The sequence below is a fragment of the Vicugna pacos genome, chromosome 32 (assembly GCF_048564905.1).
Source record: "Vicugna pacos chromosome 32, VicPac4, whole genome shotgun sequence".
Classification (NCBI taxonomy): Eukaryota; Metazoa; Chordata; class Mammalia; order Artiodactyla; family Camelidae; genus Vicugna; species Vicugna pacos.
This window is the reverse complement of record NC_133018.1, coordinates 16,942,763-16,962,211: the sequence shown is the minus strand read 5'-3', so window position 1 is coordinate 16,962,211 and position 19,449 is coordinate 16,942,763. Positions and strand designations below refer to the sequence as shown.

The 19,449-nt window shown below is 39.8% G+C and overlaps 1 protein-coding gene across 9 annotated transcripts in view; it reads right to left on the bottom strand.

The window, feature by feature from the left end:
- Nucleotides 1-19,449, bottom strand: part of HECTD4 (HECT domain E3 ubiquitin protein ligase 4) — a 164,910-nt gene that overhangs the window by 47,561 nt on the left and 97,900 nt on the right. For all 9 annotated transcript variants that reach the window (XM_072953303.1, XM_031670055.2, XM_031670054.2 and 6 more), the window contains exons 33-44: nucleotides 17,287-17,433; nucleotides 16,411-16,595; nucleotides 14,328-14,481; nucleotides 13,184-13,464; nucleotides 12,815-13,004; nucleotides 11,514-11,595; nucleotides 9,999-10,201; nucleotides 9,185-9,320; nucleotides 8,206-8,388; nucleotides 7,577-7,741; nucleotides 7,004-7,173; nucleotides 5,960-6,075 (exon numbers count right to left, since the gene is read on the bottom strand). In XM_072953303.1, coding sequence (XP_072809404.1) covers nucleotides 5,960-6,075; nucleotides 7,004-7,173; nucleotides 7,577-7,741; nucleotides 8,206-8,388; nucleotides 9,185-9,320; nucleotides 9,999-10,201; nucleotides 11,514-11,595; nucleotides 12,815-13,004; nucleotides 13,184-13,464; nucleotides 14,328-14,481; nucleotides 16,411-16,595; nucleotides 17,287-17,433 — 2,012 coding nt within the window. The remainder of the gene's footprint in view (nucleotides 1-5,959; nucleotides 6,076-7,003; nucleotides 7,174-7,576; nucleotides 7,742-8,205; nucleotides 8,389-9,184; nucleotides 9,321-9,998; nucleotides 10,202-11,513; nucleotides 11,596-12,814; nucleotides 13,005-13,183; nucleotides 13,465-14,327; nucleotides 14,482-16,410; nucleotides 16,596-17,286; nucleotides 17,434-19,449) is intronic.

Here is a 19,449-nt window from a genome sequence, read left to right as displayed (position 1 = left end):
GATGTACAAATGGTTAATAATACGTGAAAAGACGCTCATCATTAGTCATTAGAAAAATGCAAATTAAACCCACGATGAGGTACCAGTTCACATCTACTAAGAGGCTATAATCAAAAGACAATACTGGTCTTGGCTGGGGTATGGAGTAAGTGGGACCCTCATAAGTTGCTAGTGGGAATGTAAAATGGTGCAGATACTTTTTTAAAAAAAATTTATTTATTATTTATTTTTTATTGATGTACAGTCAGTTACAATGTGTCAATTTCTGGTATACAGCACAATGTCCCAGTAATGCATGTACATACATATATTTGTTTTCAAGTTTTTTTCATTAAAGGTTATTACAAGATATTGAACATAGTTCCCTGTGCTATACAGAAGAAACTTGCTTTTTTATCTACTTTTATATATAGTGGCTAAGATTTGTAAATCTCAAACTCCCAAATTTATCCCTTCCCACCCTCTTTCCTCGGTAACCATAAGATTGTTTACTATGTTTGTGAGTCTGTTTCTGTTTTGTAAATGAGTTCATAGAGTCCTTTTTTTTCCCTTTCTTTTTAGATTCCACATATGAGTGATATCATATGGTATTTTTCTTTCTCTTTCTGGCTTACTTCACTTAGAATGACGATCTCTAGGTCTGTCCATGTTGCTGCAAATGGCATTATTTTATTCCTTTCTATGGCTGAGTAGTATTCCATTGTGTAAATATACCACAGCTTTTTTATCCAGTCATCTGTTGATGGACATTTAGGTTGTTTCCATGTCTTGGCTATTGCATATAGTGCTGCTATCAACACTGGGGTGCATGTATCTTTTCGAATTAGAGTTCCCTCTGGATATATACCCAGAAGTGGGATTGCTGGATCATATGGTAAGTCTATTTTTAGCTTTTTGAGGACTCTCCATATTGTTTTCCATAATGGCTGCAATGGTACAGATACTTTTGAAAACTGTTCCTCAAAAAAGAAAGCAGATTCCTCAAGTTAAAACACAGAACTGCTATAAGACCCAGCAATTCCACTCCTATATATATGCAGCAGAAAACTTATGTCTACACAAAAACTTGTATACAAATGTTTACAGCAGCATTACTCAAAACAGCCAAACATTAGAAACAACATAAGTATTCATAAATTGATCAACGGATAAACAAAATGTGGTCTATCCATACAATGGCATGGTATTCAGCCATAAAAAGTAATGAACTACAAGATACCTGCTACAACATGGATGAACCTTGAGAACATCATGCTAAGTGAAAGAAGCCAGACACAAAAGGCCACATACTGCATGATTCCATTCATACAAAATGCCCAGAACAGGCAATCCACAGAGACAGAAAGTAGATTGATGATTGCCGGGGGCTGAGGGAGAGGGTTAGACAGAATGAAAATGGAAGATTTTTTTTTTTTGGTTGGGGGTAGAAATGTTCTGGAATTAGATAGTGGTGATGGTTGCACAACTCTGTGAATATATTAAAATCCACTGAACTGTATGTACACTTTAAAATGGTAGATTGTGGGTACGGGAATTATATTTCAATTTAAAAAGATGTCTTAGGAGGAATGAAATGTAGTCTAGTAAGAGTAACCACAGAATCTGCTTAGGATAGTAGCCAGAAAGACTTGTTGACTTATACTTAGCATCTACAGACACTTAGACACCTAACACAATCCAACGTTATGGATTAGACAGGTAGATTAGACACCTAACACAATCCAATGTTATGGATTAGACAGGTAGATGAGGCAAAGATAAAACAGTCAAAGTGGAGCCGAGCCGGGAGTAAGGCCAGGCCTTTAGGTGTGTGTCCAGTGTCCTTTATCTACGCCTGGGTAGGGGACATAAGTCCAGACCTGTGCTTCCCAGTAGCCAAGCCAAAGAGGGAAACTATTCAGTTACAGGATTCGTGGAGACCATTACGTAAGTGCAAGCTGACTAGTCATAAAGAGCCCAATCATTTTTAAAAAACATTTCCCAATTATTTTTGTTAAAATGACTTCAAAATTATTCTGAGAGACTTTACACACAGAATGCTGGGTGATATGGTGAATAACGTCTGTAGCAGGTGTCCGTACAATCAACCAGTAACAAGTGTCACGGAGACACTTCAACGCAGACGGGTGGGATCATACCAGATAACAAAGGCAAAGCAACTCTTAGAAGGAGGGAACAGAAGGAAGCGGGGTCTGTTGGGCAGAGTTGAGGGGTATGTGCTGTGAGGTAGGCTTACTGTAAGAGGAGACTTCACAGCATTTAGCGTGAGAATAAAAAGCTCCTAGACTTCAAATTCAAGAAAGAAAAGACTGATTGTACTTTAGCCATAGTAACAAATAACCCGCCAGAACTGGCTGTAAATTCATTCCAGTCTATAAATGACAACCTCACATTAGTGACCATGCTTAGGGAAGCCAGCCTCTTGGTGACAGCTCCATGCTCCTGACAATCAGCCACTCAGAATGGGCCTTCAGGAAGGTGACTGTGATGACAACGTGAAAAGACAAAGCACAAGAAGGAAAAGTTTGGAGAATAATGCAGACGTCTAAACACGAGATAAAAAGCACCCGACTTAAGGAGTTGGAGATGAACAGGAAAGGGATAAATTTCAGGAGCATTTCAAAGGAAGACTCAGATATGGCAACTGATTGGATTTGAAAGCACAAGAGAGGAAGTGTCATATTTGACTCAGTGCCTGTGTGTCAAAAACAGTCTGAGTATTAGAACAGGGAAGTTGGAAAGGAGAGCGGACTCCAGAGTAAATGATAACTTTGGCTTCAGATGTGGTGTATTCATGAGGCTGGCAGGGTCTGGTCCTTCTGCGAGAAACAGACACCAGGTCTGGACCTCAAGAGAAGAACTGCCCACAGCAGAAGCCATGAAAGCAGGAGGGAGGGCAGATAAAGCAGAGAAGGAGGATCAGGGCAAAATTTAGAGCAGTTTCTTCAAGTGAGGTGTGAGGGCCACTCGAGTCACAACTGCCCAGGCCCACCCTTGATTTCTGACTTTTTGGTGGAGCTCGGAAGGCATTTTAAACTTGCTTCCCAGGGTTTCTTATGAACTTTCAAAGTGTGAGAACCTCTGGCTCAGGGAGTGTGTACATTTAGGAAGGAGAAGAGGAAACAGAGAATCTGAGAGATTCTGGCTTCTGCAAGAGTATAAAATAAAGTTGAGAACTTTTTTGGTTACTACAAGCCTTTTCTTCAGTTTCACAATTTGTTTCCTATGCTCTTTCAACCAAGAGATCCAGTTAACTTCTAGGGAATATTTCTTCATGGGAAAAAGCTCTGTAGTGCTCCCTTCCTGGGAAGACCAAATGGAGTTAGGCACTCTTTTCCTCAGATTAAGCAGCTATAAAATTTAGGTATGAGTGAGTTAACATTACAATGGCCAAGTCTGAGGATTAATTTATCCCAGATGAAGTAAAATAATAGAAGGAATTCATTGACCTTTTTTTCATTTCAGAGAATCAATATATTAGTGCCTATAAATTTTATGACACTTTCATAGAAGAAATTTAAGAAATCTTAATACATTAGAAAAAAAAATCAAAGTACTCTTTCTCTTCTACCCACCACTTTGAATGTCATTTATTAAACAGTATTTCTTTTGAACACAGACTATGACTCCCTTATAGGCTGTAAGAATCCACTATTGTGTAATGAAGTAATTCAGATGCAGAGTTGTTTTCATTTTGAATACAGGTAAATGACTTGGGAATAAGCAAACATGGATATGTACTTTGAACCTCAGGGCTCTTTCTGGTAATCTAATAAATGAGTTATTAAGGACTGTTAAACTTGACATAGGCATTGTTTTAGAATATAAATTGCTGTGTATAAGCTCATAGTCTTCTCTTTTGTAGCAATTAATAAGAACTTTCCCACACATTTCTTTCCAACTCTTTGTTACAACAGAGTTCTTTTCCACAAGAAAAATGGGTTGAGTGGGTTATTATTAAAACGGGTTGCTCTAAATTATTTTGTACATTAAGTACCAAAGTTAAATTTACAGATCTTATGACCCCTTTATTCTATAAAACGTATAAAAGGTACCCAGAAAGAATCCTACAGAAAAGCAATTGATTCATTCAGCAAGTTACATGCTTGCTAAAATCAGTCAAATATGTCTTAGGATGCAACCCAAGCCAAGACTATTAAAAAGCAGAGTCAGGGAACAAAGGACCCACCTACCACACAAGTACAAAAGTAAATTATGAGCAGATAATTTAGTAACAAGTAAGGTCACCCAAGAAGCTTAGAAAGAAAGCTTCTTTTCTTTTGTTCTCTTTTCTTGGGGTCTCTCTGAGGCTTTTTTTTTTTTTGAAATATAGTTGATTTACAATGTTGTGTTAGTTTCTGGTGTACAGCACAGCACAGTGATTCAGTAATACATACATACATATATATATATTTTCTTCATATTCATTTTTTTTTTCAGATTCTTTCCCATTACAGGTTATCCTAAGATGCTGAATATAGTTCCCTGTGCTATACAGTAGGACCTTGTTTATCTATTTTGTCTATAGTAGTTTGTATCTGCTAATCCCAAACTCCTAATTTATGCCTCCTTCTCTTTCCCCTCTGGTAACCATTCTCTGAGGTTTTTTAATGGTTGCTGGCTCCACAGAACCACCCTTATTAAAGAAAGGATATTTGAGAAGTAAAACAGATATAGAATGAAGACAAATTAAAACACAAAAACAAACCAACAGAAATCACTGCCACGTGAAAAAAGGACAAAAATTTAAGGTCAAAAAAGAGATCAGAGAGTTACTAAAAAAAAGCAAACAGCATGAGAAACAGTAAATAATATAGATAACAAAAATGACCAAAAGCAAAAAAAAAAAAAAGGATAAAACTAAAACAATTAAGGAAGTTAAAGAGATTCATTTCTTACTTACAGTTTATGAAAATTCTAGTACTCAGGCATTGGAGAAATGCTAATCTAACTGTGAACAATTACATTTAGAGTCCAATTACATCCTTGGAGACATAAGGTAAATTTTTCACTTAAAAACACTCAGGAAAACTACCAAGTTACAGGAAATTCAAGGACAAAAGGACATGTTAAATGACACCACAGGGCAAAATCTAGACTGCGGGAAACCTTTCAACAAATAAGCTGCAAGGGAAAAAAAGATACTGAGAGAAATCTATATTTTACAGGAGATTTAAAAGACACAGCAATGAATTGCAATGGACAAACTTTATTTGGATCCTGATTCAAGCAAACAATTGTAAAAACAAGTATGACTTTATGAGAAAATTAGAAAGTTGAGCATTGACTAGATATTTAATATTAAACAATTACTGTTAATTCTTTTGATGTGATAATGGTATTGTGGTTATTTTAAGAGTCCTTATTTTTGAGACATAGGAAAATATTTATGGATAAAGTAACAGAGTATCTAAAATTTTGTTTAAAAATAATCCAGGAGGGTGCAGCTTAGATGAAACAGGCTTGGTGAGGAGTTGATAACTGTTGAAACTCGATGATGGAAACATGAGAGTTCATTATACAAAAACAGTCTATTTTTGTATTTGTTTGAACTTTTCTATAAACACACACACAAGGATGGATGTTAGTGCCAACTCCTGACTCTGAATTCAAATGTAGCCAATGACAATAGTCAGAAATATCTGCAGCTCTAAGGATAGCTCATAAATAATTCTAATAGAGAAATAAAGGCAATTAATATGAAAGGGGAAAAGAAAACACTGACATGGTCCAGAAGTTAAACTGAAAAGTGCTGATTTCCTATTTGGCATATAGATCAATATATACCTTTTTGTTTACATTGCTAGATCTGAAATGAAAGTAAATCGCGGTAAGTGTTGTGTTTTGAGTTCAGCTATTTGATGTGTATATGAAAACAGTTAACATTCCATTATCAAACTGTCAGAGGGCTGATAAAACTCAATAAAACAGGGTAAAAAGGAAAGCAACAGGCACTCACCAGCACTGCATTCCTGGGCTACCAGGTTAAGAACTTCAACAGCTGCTGGACACTGCTGTATGAACTCTTCACAAAATAAGCTGTCTTCTAAAAGCTGGGCCATGACCAGGCATGCTCTTAATGTTAAAAGATTTATAATATTTCAAAGTCATCAATGGTCATTCTCTAAAAAGTCAACTGTGAAAAACATTTCAATCAATTTCATCCCCTAATTTAAACCAGGTTCAAACTCCCCATTCCTCTTGCTTTTTTTCTGAGCTGGACTGGTTTCAAAATACATAACTAACCTCTCTTTTCCCACACAGTAACTGCTGACATTGTGTGCAATCAGAAAAGGGGAGATGGTGGCCATCTCTCTAAATGGAGACACCAAGTGCCAGGTGAGAAGCGGGATCATCTCTTAACAGCTTTTCCTAAACTGTGCCCCGTGGGCAGTAGTAACGCCCTGGGAACAAGAGGGATCCAAACGCTTGGAAAACCTGTACAATGATCTCTCTCACCTGGTTCAAAATACTAGAACTTTCCGAGAAATTTCATTATCAAAAGAGAAATCTGTTGCTGTTATTTAATGGTAAATAAACATATTTGTAGGAAAAGACTGTTTTTCTTTCCAACACAATACTGGTGAACATTGGCTAATTTTTTTCCTCACCAGTTTGGAAAGTAATGGACCATATAGGTATGTGCACTGTGGAGCGGTCTGAACCACTTTAAAAAAAGCAAAGTGGCAGATGAATTCCTGTGACAGAACAAAGTTCTTTTACCGAACTTTGTATTACATTCTGAGTGGTTATTTTCTTAGTGAAACAGCTAAAGTTTATTTCCAAGTGCAGAAATTGGGGAACACACCCAAAATTGAAGAAACTGGGGAATGCAACAAAAACTGTAGTGAATGTAGCATAAGAGACGAGTTTCTGTTACTCAGCTTGGCATGAACATCATGCCGTGGACCCACTATGCCCAGAGCAGAGGGGCCCACCAAGGACCCCTGCCTCTGGGGCCTGACCACCTCAGCACATTAGGGGATCTTTGGAGGGCGCTCACCTTGTCCTTATTTCAGCCAGGAGCCGAACGACTGCCATCACAGGAGCTGACCCATCTCCTGTTGCAGGAAGTGAGGTATGAATAGAGAGACTTCCCTCCTGAGGAAGCAACATGGACTGGACTGCCTGTACTACCTTCTCAGTAATGGACAGTTTATGAAGAGGCAATGCCTGATGGCGGTGGGCGGGGGGGCATGGCAAAAAGTTAAATTCAAGTAGTTAGTTTATAAGAAATGAGGGTGTTATTATTATCTGGAGTTAATTCTCAAAATTTCATTAAAAAAAAAATCAAATCAACATACAGAAAATTGCAAACTAGACCAAAACAATTAAACATATAATAAATACACTGTGGAATATTCCTAACCAAAGAAATGAATTTTGACATCTAGGTGAAAATTTTCACACAAATGTTACTGTTAAGCAATTATGCCCAATCTATAAATATACATCACAAGTAAAATTTAAGAAAACCAAGTATTTGCTTTTATAATGTGTATGTCCATTATTAATCATTACAGTACAGTTACCATTTGCAGTGACATTTTTATGATGCATTTAAAAATCACCTTACCTCTGATCTTGGAACACAAAGTCTAGACAATGGAATAGTCAATGTGTCTGATGCTTGCGAAGTCTTTCTACAGTCTATGGGTGGGAATCTGACTGTGGCTATACCTTCCTGTTCATTGATAGAAGCCACCACTCCGATGCTTCCTGATATTCCTCTACCTAAAACCTAGAGACACAGATGGATTAGTCCTACCTGCCAGCTCTGATGGTGAAAGCAATTACTGACGTGACAAGTGGGAAGAGTAAATTTATAGCTGTCACTATCGGCATTACAGTGATAGTTTACTGTAACAGACACCAAGCTGTGAACACGAGTTAAAATAACAGGTCCTAAACCTTATATCAAGGTGATCACAATACAATATAAATTCAAACTTCCAATTCTAAAATATTGCCAATATTAATGACACCGCAGGATACAAGTATTGCAGTTAACATTATACAGTAGTGTACTAATATCTGAATAATCTGTAGCACAGTGTAGACCGGAATTCAAGAGTTTCTTAGCCCGAAAGAACAAGGATTTCTGTCCAGCTGGGTGGCTGATACTTGTCTTACAGCCGATCAGTTAATCAGTGGAGGCTTATATACAGGGGAGAGTGATGCCTTAGGAAAATGGTGGCTGGTTACCTGAACCTCAGACCCTATCTTGATTGTCTCTTTGAAGCCTCCAAGTGCACACAGTGCGGCGACAGCCTGGCGGGCGATTCTCTGAAGTTTGGCGAGTTTTCGGCCACTACTGCTGCCATTTTCCAGAATGCTTTCTGCATATTTCCCCAGCTGTGGAATGTACATCAGCGCACGAGACAAAACCTAAATATAAGAAGCAGCCCAAGCAACAGGAGTTGAGGCTTTGGTGGTTGTGATCCTAGCGGTGATGCAGTATTTTCAATAGTGCCTGGGTTCCAGGGACTAAAAGAATTCCGGATATAGGAGGGGTGAAATAACTGTCAGGTGTACCCACTAACATTCTTGTCCTATTTGCCTTATGTAATTAGATAGAACAGGAAATAACAATCTCAAACTATGGGATAATCAAACACTGTTAGAAAAAACCCCTAAAATGAAGCAAAAATTTATCTGAAGGAAAACTATCACATCACACTGCCTACACCTCAACCCCATTACCTTTAGGACAGGTTATAAGGTTTTCACTTGAAGAATGACTGTGGGAAAAGGGAAATTGATTACTGAACTCTAGTTTTCATGAAACTTAGAGATGAATCACTGACAGAGCACTCAGGGAGTGAAAATCACACAGGGGCCTCCTTACGGCTCAGTAAGCACACTTAACAGATCCAGTAAAGCGAGGCTGTGTGATTTTCTGATGTCAGTACCAGGTGCACATAAGCAAGGAGGAGAAACAAGGAGCACCATTCTTTCCCTGAGAATACTGTTCTGTCTTCTGTGAAGTCAAAACTGGCAGTGGCAGGAGATGTAGGTTAACAGAGTCGAAATTGCTAAATCAAAGCAAACTTCAGGAGAAACACAGTTAATGAGTCTATCTGGCCAATCCGGGGGATATCTGTCTTTATTAAAATGTTCCTTGCTAGAAGAGAACATTAACTTCTGTCTGGCTTCCTCAGTTAAGCAGTAACTGTGTACTAACCTTCTCTGCTGTCGTGGTCCATATCTGAGCAGCGTTTGACTCAGGTGCCATCAGCAAGCTATGAAGCAAGGCGATCACTTCGGCAGCCATGCTGTTCGCCACATGCCCACTGATGAAAGGTCGGACAGGGTCAGTCCTGCAAGCGTCAACAGGGAAAAGTGTCATTGCCCAGTGACGGTGAAGACAGGAGAGAAATGGCCTCCAGGGTTAGCATCATACGGAAACATTTCTATTTAAATCAGAAAAAGTGGGTTTCGGTGACTCCCATTCTTTTTGGTAACTGAAGAAGCCTTAGAAACAATGGACCTCAAACTTTAAGTGTATATAAGACATCAGGATAAAGGAGAGATACTGTGTTGGTTGTGCCGCTGGCCAGCAGGTACAGAACACCTCACATGAACACCCAGGGGCAACCCTCATTCATCCTTTCTCCAACTAGAAAGAAGCTTCTGTGTACAGTTGGGATGGTGACAAGCATCGCTTGGAAGAAGTAAAGGCAGCAAGGCCAGAGTTTACTATCACTGCTCAAAAAAACTGCAGCTGATGTTCCTGGTGGTGACTTTTTCTCAAAAAGATGACCCTCTGGCTACAGACATCCAACTCAGCGCTGAGCGCCACTGTGTTCGTCCCTCACAACCTCGATCCACCTGAACGGTCATCACTCGCCAACTCGACTTTGAGAGCAACAACTACAACTTATGGGCATTTTGAGCCCTCAGCCCGCATTTCCAGGAGGTCAAGGGGAGGATGTAAAATCAAAACCCTGAAAATGAGCCCTTTACAAAGTAAGCTTCTTTCCTGTGAAAGGTTCTACCTGGCAAGTTCAGAGTTCCTCTCTCGGCAAATGGAGGTTTGGGCCGTTTTCTTTTTGTCCCCTGTGGACAGTCCACTCACAGTCTCTGGGTTGACCGATTCCACGGGTGGCCCGACGCTGACGATGAGGCCCGACTGTGCCCACTTGGTTGCTTTCCGCAGAGCAGCGGCCGCCTCTTCTGTGATCACTTCACAGCAGCCACCCTGGGGGGCAGTGAGAAGACATTCATGATATTCTTTTTCACTCAGCTTGATACTTTTAAGAATCTATTTCCCCCAACTGCCAAAGCAACTCAGGCTCATTTTGATAAATTCAAATATTAAAAAATTATGTGTAGAAAGTAAAATCTCCACAAACATCCCTTGTCCGCACCCTGACTATTCAGAGATAATTGTTAGTCCTCTAGAATTTCTTCCATGCAGGTTCTGACATTCACACTCATAGGTCCTACTACACACAGTTTTTTGTTTTGTTTTGTTTTGTTTCCCCATTATACACAGTTTTGCTTTCTTTTTATCAGTTTTCAAGACGTCATGAATTTTGACAACTGATATCATTCATCTGCTATCATATCATGAATATCCATGTCTATCTATCTAGATCCACCTAATTATTTTTTATAGTTGTACAGTATTTCATTGGATGAATGTAACAGTTTCTTTAACAAGTCTCTGTTTATGGGCACATGGATATTCTATTTTCTTGTTTTTTCAAACAGAACTGTGAAGAACAGGCTTGTCTCTGGGTATTTGAAAACGCCTGTTTACCCTCACCTTGGCAGTTATGGGTATCACTAGTCTTTCTTAACTTTATCAGTGTGACAGGTGAAAATGATACACTACTATTGTTTCCATTCCTCTATTTATTGTGTAATTTGTGAGCCTTGGCATATTTTTATACTTTTATGGGCTATTTGTCTTTATTTCTTATCTATTATTATTACTCTTTTAGCCTTTTACCTTATGATCACTTTTAAAGTATTTTTAGGCTGTAAATCTTCCTTAACAGAGCTAAGAAAATTCCTAGGTCAGGGGGCAGAGGGTGGGAAGGGAAAGACAGGATTTCAAAATTGTAGAATAGATAAACAAGATTATACTGTATAGCACAGGGAAATATACACAAAATCTTTTGGTAGCTCACAGAGAAAAAAATGTGACAATGAATATATATATGTTCATGTATAACTGAAAAATTGTGCTGAACACTGGAATTTGACACAACATTGTAAAATGATTATAAATCAATAAAAAATGTTTCAAAAAAAAAGAAAAGAAAATTCCTAAGTCAAAACCAAGAGCTCTTTTTTACCTTTTAACTTTAATGATTTAACTTTAACTTAAATTGATTTTGACTAGTTCTCTTGAAAATGGCCTCAGTTAAGCCACTGACTTCACTTTCTCACTCTGTCTCTTTGTGGGAACTTGAAATTAAAAAAAAATTCCTCCTGAAAACCTGGAGCATGGCAAATGTCCTTTGTGTGTCTTGTCAGAGCAGGTTCCTCCACACTGGGGTTACCTTTGTCATGTCTCGGTCCATTTTCACCACTTTCTCCATGTTGGCACCAGTACCAAGTCGGAAGGGCCGTCCTTCTGAGCTACTAAAATGGGAAGGCAGAAAGAAGCAACGATCTTACAGGCACGGTCACGGCGGGGCTGCAGGCCGTGACACAACCTGCTAATAGTCCATTATATGCACAACAGACTTTTCAAATCCACAGTGAGACTCAACTTTTCAAAAGGAAATGATTCATTATTGCTTAATTACTGCACTTTTAGGGATCAAAACAACAGCTATTTTTAGAGTTATAATGATAACTAAAAACCGACATGAAAATGACACACAAACTTACGAGCTGAACAAAGTGACCATCTGAACCTAAAATAAAGAGGAGGCCGGCACATAGGAGGCCTTGGTAAGTGAGCTAAATCCCTAGGGGAGGGGATTTTAACAGCTTGGATTCGTGCCTTGGTGTAAGAAGAAAGAGTGGATCTTTCTTTCTAATAATTCAGCTCCCCTTGCCTCCTAAACCTGGCTCTCCAAAAAAATCTGTCACCAAATTTGTACTATGACATTCTGCATTGCCCAGGACTGTTTCCTCATCTAAGTGCGGACCTGCCCTGGCCCTGCTTGGTCCATGCCGGTTAGCGCTTTCAGCTGCCATGAGGGCAGACAAGGGACACAATTGTGTAGATGACACCATCATCCAATCACTCATCTGAAGAGAGGACTCTCCCATCGGAGACATCAACACCTCTTCTAAATTCCCTCGTGTGTTGTGGCAGGCCCTCCCGCTGTCCTGAATTCCACTTACAGGGCCCTGTAGGTTTGTAATCTTTGGGCAATAATTATCTTTTAACTTCCTTTCTGAGCCATCATACCATTCATACTTTAAAAAATTAAAGGTTTAAAATAGTTCATTTCTTCACCTCATAGTCAGTGGTATCCCTAAAGTTACCAATGGCTGAAGGATGCCAGTAACTGAAAATGAAGCTGCATTATTCCTTCTCAGACCCCAGTCACACTGCAGACTCTCCGCTGGACACAAATGATACATTCTCAATGGGGCTTTCACTCTCTGTTGGTTTTGGAGAGACAGCAGAGTTGTGGTTAAAAGCCTGGTTCTGAGGTCAGGGAGACTGCGTCCACATTGCAGCTCTGCCTGTTTCTCCATGTGTAACAACAGGGGGAGAATAAGAGTGACTACCTCGCAGGGGTGGTAAGAGGGCTGAGGCCGCTGAGATCTGTAAGGGGCTTACTCAGCACAGTGCCTGCCACGGGGCTAGCGTCTGATGATGTGCAGCTACTACAAGCATCACCTGAGTAACGGCTGGAGAACTTCGTGGGACGACTGGTCTTCCCGCTTGTGGATAAAGATAGAGAGCTTGCCATCCACTGCTTCACTCTCTTCTCCAGGATCTTTATCTCCTTTTAAGGAACTCTTGGGACTGGTTTTTGTCAATGTGGTGTCGGGTTCGGAAGCAGTTGGAGAAAGGACTGTCTGACATCCTTTAAGCAAACAGAAGAACTACCATGTTGTTTGCGCAGCAACCTTGCACAGGGAGAGCACTGGTTTGGGAATCTCTCTTCCTCCCTCTTGCTGGCTCTGCCCCTCCTCCCTCCTCTCTATCTTTTATCACAGGGAGCACAGTGGCTCAGGGACTTTCTCCATCCAGGAGGCTACTCACCTGGGACCACGTAATCGGCCAGCTTTGCTAAGAGCAAGGAGGCAATCTTGGACGCTGGGTCGCTGGGATCCTCCTGCTCGCTGTTCAGGGAGGGGACGGAGTAGCTCCAGGGTGGGAGCTCCACGTTCCCACAGTCTTCCACGCTCATGAGCGGGAGCGCCGCCCGGCACAGCTGAAGAATGATAAGAACCAGCTTTGGGGATGGGCGCTGGTCAAGCAGCAGGGAGAGGAGTTTGGACACACAGGCTGGCTGGCTCAGGATGGCTTTTCCTATGTGACTCCTGGAAAGGGAGGAAGACAAGGCACACAACGCTGGGAATGTTGAGCCACAGAAATTCAGAAGCAAGAGTTCCCTAAATGAGGTTAAACAAACTGCTGATTTCAGATTTCATGAGGAAGACATGGATTTAGAAATATGTTTTTATGAAGAAGAATTAAGGTTTTTTGGTGAACATCTGATGAAAGCTCATAACTGACCAATAATACTTAAAAAGATTTTTAAATATTTTCTGATCCCTGATGTTTAACTTAATAGAGATCTTATAGTTCAGCACGATTCACAGAGCACCAAGACGTGGAAACCCAAATGAGGAGGCTTTTAGTTTAGTCTTTTATTCGTTTTTAAGGAGTGCTTTAAGATTAAAGAGATAATACAGTGTTGTATTGGCCTCAACTGGGAACTGCCATGGCAGAAACCAAAGAATAAGTAGCCTGAAGTGGACAAGCTTTTGTGAGCCTCACAGCTCACACGTGATTAAGCCTCCACAGAATATCTTCTTTTTAAGACACAGCATGAGAAGGTGAATTAATTACAGGCCCTGATGGATCACTCTTTAATCTTGCTAGAATGAGGAGAAAGATTTCTGGTTACTGAATTCAACAGCACTGACTTAGAAGTCTGGCAGCTGTTGCCAGCAAAGTATTGAAGCAAATATATTATTTTGTGATGTAGGTTTCACTTAAATAATTTTCACATTTTGCGACTGAATGTTGTTTTTCAATGACTTTATTCTATCTCTCCTGAGGCAGGAGCATGTCAGAACGGCCCAGTGATTTAGATGTTTCGAAAGACAACCACCACCCAAAGGAACCCCAAGCATTCAGAGAAGCACCTCCCCCCCCAGCTCCAGCGGGCCTTCCGCACCTCGAGAGGTCATTGAGAAGACTCAGGACATCCTGCAGAGCATCATTCCCCGCAGCCTGGTTGCCACAGCACTCGGTCGCTCGGGCAAGATGGTTCGTGAGAAGGCTGGACACCTGACGGGCCAGACCTGAGTGCACAGCTTCTGTGGAGCCGCCTTCAGAGTTCAAGAAAGACAAAGCACAGTGAAAACTCCAGGAAACCACGGCGAGCCGGCAGGTGTGGCGAGTCCTGCCCCTTGGCCTCCCTGCGTTAAAGCTCTCCCCTTGCCCAATTCTTCTTTAACCTGCTCAGTATTTCTTAGCCATTCAATTAGTATCTCCTCATTAGATAACAACTGTACATAAAAAAGGTAATAGTAACTTGAAAAATGATTCAATGCTGGGGAAAGACATTGTTCTTAATTAAAATTGAATATAATTAATCCACACAAAACCCAGGAACATATTTTGATTGACAGAGAAGTATCATTTTACTGTAATGAAAACATCTTGATTTTTTTTCTAATTGAAGCACAGCTTCAATGTACAGCATAAGTTACAGGTGTACAATATAGTGAGCCACATTTTTTAAAGGTTATACTCCATTTACAGTTGCTATAAAATAGTGGCTATATTTCCTATGCTGTACAATATATCCTTGTAGCTTATTTTATAGATAATAGTTTGTACTTCTTAAGGCCCTACCCCTGTTTTGCCCCTGCCACCTCCCCTCTCCCCACTGATAACCAGTGGTTTGTTCTGTATATCTGTGAGTCTGTTTCTTATTTGGAGAACATCTTGATTCTTAACTCACACCTTAACTCTTCTCCAACAAAATGAAAGACCTTTTTGGATCTTTCCATTTTCACTGTTAAGTTCCAGAGCCTCCCTCAAGCATCTCTTGTAAAAGCCACAAAAATTATTTGTTATTTACTGTTCATTCTGCTTGGGAAGTCTTCTTCATCCTTTAAGAAGAACTCCCATGTCACCTTCTTTGGGAAGCTTTGCCTGATTCCTAGCACAGCCAGTCTGTGGGAACCTCTACGCTCCCACAGCACTTTGTGGGCACCTTGATCATGGCATTGGTCTACTTTCCCAACTGGACCATAATTTTCAGGGGAGGAACAATGCCTCATTCATCTTATGGCTGGCTCTCAAGACAACAAAGTGCACAGTGAATGGATAAACAAACAAGCTATATACCTGGGATATTATGGAGATGTTACCCTTCAAGTTTACTTTTTAAATTGGATTGCTGACTAAAAAATATAATTTGGAAATTGCACCTCAAAAGTGCAACTGAAAAAAACATTTCATAAAAATATTCATTTGGACACTGTTAGCAATGCTGACAGGCAGGAGATAAAAGATGCCTTCAATTTCCTGGGGTTACTGTACTCCTTTCAGTGCTTACCATCCCTCCCTGCCCGCTTCTGCTTTACTGAGGCATGATTAGCAAATATAATTGTATATATTCAGATTGTAGAATGTGACTTTTTAAAAAGCTGTACAACATAATAATTTAATATGCAGATACACTGTGAAGTGATTACCGCAATCAAGTTAGTTAATACATCCATCACCTCACACAGTTAGCATTCTGTGTGTGTGTGTGTACATGGTGAGAACAAAAGATTTTTTTACAATACAATAAAGTATTATTAATTACAAGCACGATGCTGTACATTAGATCCCCAGAACTTATTCATCTTATAACTGAAAGCCTGTCCCTTTGAACAGCATCTCCCCATTTCCCTCTGACCCCAAACCCTGGCAACCACTGTTCCACTCTCTGCTTCTAGAAGTTTGGCTTTTTCAGATTCCACACATAAGGGAGATCATTACAGTATCCTTCTTTCTGTGTCTGGCTTATTTCACTTAGCATAACGTCTTCCAGGTTAGGATGCTGTTTAATGCCCAGTGTAGCTGTAAGTTTTCACAGAACAGTGCCAATGAAGAGGCTCCCAGGAAATCATTAATTGATTAAACTGTGTAAATTAACTGTGTAATTTAATATAGCCTTTCTTTCTCCCATCCAGCACAAATACTTAATAAACATATTGATGGAAGAAACTGATGCGTTAGAGAGGAATCCTGCTTCTTACCTTCTTCTTTTTCCCATTCAACGCAGCGGTTGGCAAGCACCTGGAAGGCTGCCCAGGCCATAGTGGCCACCTTCTGCTTCTTGGTTTGTTTCTCACTGGAGCTGGACTCGGTCTGACTGCTCAAGCTACACAGTCGATCCATAAGCTGAACAAGGCCACTGCGTACCAGGCACTTCTCCTCACTCCTGGGCCAGGCAGAAAGGGTCAAGAAAAGAAATGTAACTGACCAGCCCTCAGGAACTTCTCACTTAAGATTCAGGTTATCAAAGGGGCATAAACATGTCAGTAGAGTTCTGTGTCTACACAGAACTTAGGATACAACCATGTGTAAGTTGAACACAGAAATTTTTTAGAATGAGATTTCCTTCATAAATAATGAACTTCAAGTTCTGGTTAGTTCATACTGAATAGCAAAGTAAAACTCGAAGGAATCAACACAAGGTCACCATAATAATAGAAAGAAAAAAACAAACATTTTACCATAAGAGGATTCAAAGAATGACTGCATGAGTTCTTGACATCTCCAAACTATTAATCAAGTAACTAAGAGAAGAAATAAGTGTGCATATGCAAAAACTTTGCCTAATATATAAGTAATCTGCCAGGAACATTTTTCTTTCCTTTAAACCTCTCCATTTTGACAACGTAATATAATCCCTAATGGGGATCCACTTTTGATCATGTAGGAACTCAACAATCAGTAATTTACATAGTAACTTTAGGTGTCTGTTAGGAGATGAGCTCATTTAATGAGTGATTAGTGTCACTGGATAATCAAAACCAAAAAATACAATTTTTTTAATTAAAAAATATTCCCATTTAATCAACTACCTTGTGGTATAACATACACACAATGAAAAGCCTTTCCTTGCTTACCTGGTGTAAGGTATGGTGCACAAAAGTCCGATGCTATTGGCACATGCGATAGGGTAACGAGCACACAGAGACACAACGGAGGTCATGGTCTCGCCAAAGGCTTCCTGGACCTGCTCGACCATCCCACCACAGGTCAGTTCTTCAATTCTAGGAAATAGAACCAAAGCTCAGGCTTCCTGAACCATGTCAAGAACAGCAATAGTGAGCCAAAGAGCAGGGGAGTTCTTCTGAGCAACCCAGGAGTGTCTGGATGAATCCAGAACTGAAGGCGTCTTGGAGATCAGTGTTCCCCAAATTGCAGGACCACAGAAGGCTGTCGGGCAGGATTTCTAAGTGTGCCTCAAAGACAATGCTCACTCTCAAGAGATGTCTGGGAAATCCTCAGGTAAGGTAAGCAGGGCTCCTCATTCTAGCACTACTCAGAGCCTTTTAAGTTCAAAGCTCTTCATATCTCTAGGAGAAAAGAATGGAATCCAACATTTCCCAAACTTATTCAATAAAGAAACCATTTATTTGAGACGTGCCTATAATATCCCACGTCATGCAGAATACTATAAATCCAATTGTACTAATGAGAAAACCAAGTCGCAGATAGATTAGCTCAGTGTCCTTTTCACGTTCACAATCCAATTATTAGCAGAGTACGAGAGTCCAGTTGATATGAAATAACTTTCCCAATGTAAAAACACAGCCCGGGACAGATTCAGTAGCAACTAAAAGTAGTTGAAAACTGGAACTATCTGACTTATCTACAGAGATATACAACATGATATTGTTTGTAATAGCAAAAACAAATAAATTAAACCTAAGGTTTAAAAACAGGGAATTGGCTTAATAAAGGTTCAGGAATCTGATGCAGTGCTAGACGACTACTAGAAACATGATAGGAGATCTCTCTGGTTAGAATGAAGACTGAACAAATAAAATAAAACCTATTAATGTTTTAGTGTAAGATACTGGATTTACAGGTGATTTTTATTTTACACTTTGGGATTTTCTGCCTATGTTATAGATGTCTGGCATATAACATTAACAATGTCATGAGAGAAATGTAATGAGGGAAAAAGGAATAATGCTGCCAGTGTTACAGAGAAAATATGCTGGAAGTAAGCTGTGTAGTCATTAGTGTTACAATGCCTTCTGGGTACCCCTGGGGGTGGGTGGGCATGTCATAAGTCTGGCGAATGAGCCAGAGCTTTGACAAGGAGCCTGACAGCTTCCGAGATGGTGATCTCCTCCTCTGTCCTGGGCTCTCTGTGATTGCCATGAGCCAAGATGCACCTGCGATGGACATGAGCAAGAATTAAAATTTTGTTTTTCAAGCCACTGAGATTTTGGAGTCGTTTTGAAAGAATAACCTGGTCTCTCCTGACTGACATTGAAATTTCTCAAGACATTCACGTTAGCTCTTCCTTAACACCTTTTCCTCCAGCCACTGCCTTCTGCTTGTTGGTCAGAATTCCTCAGAGTTGTTAGGAGATCCAAGCAGCCTCCAGCAGCTCCAGCCCAATACTTATAGAGAATATCTTTTCTATCTGAATATTTTTAAAGCCCAATAGGGAACTAGTGTAACTCCTCACAAATAAGTTATAAACCCTTCTTCAAAGTTAGTATCTACAACTATGTTTTTAGAAATTTGATCCAATAAAAATAAGTACAAAAGTATACAAAAATATAGATATAAGGATGTTGACTGCAGCACTACTGTTAATGCAAACCAAAACAAAACAGGAATAAAGAAAGAAGGGAGGATGGAGGAAAGGGAGGAGAGAACGAGTGAAAAAGAGAAAGAAAGAAAGAAAGAACAAACAAATGAACCTATGTGTCCATCAACAGGGAATGAGTTAAGTAAAATACAGCCATCCATAAGATGGCAGTCCACGAAGTTCTTAAAAGCTATAAAGCAAATCTACATGTATTAATACGAAAAGATAGAGATATCCAAGACACATTGAGTAAAACAACTCTGACTACAGTAAGGTATTTGTAATAGAATCTGAAAAGACTTTTAAAAACATCACACACAAACACCCCTATGTGTACAAAGAGAATGAAACGGCTATTTATGTATGTGCAGTTGATACAACAAGCTCTTAATGAACAGAGTTCAATTTAGGAAGGGAAGGAAGGTGAAGAGACTTACTTTCTGTTATATATGGTTGA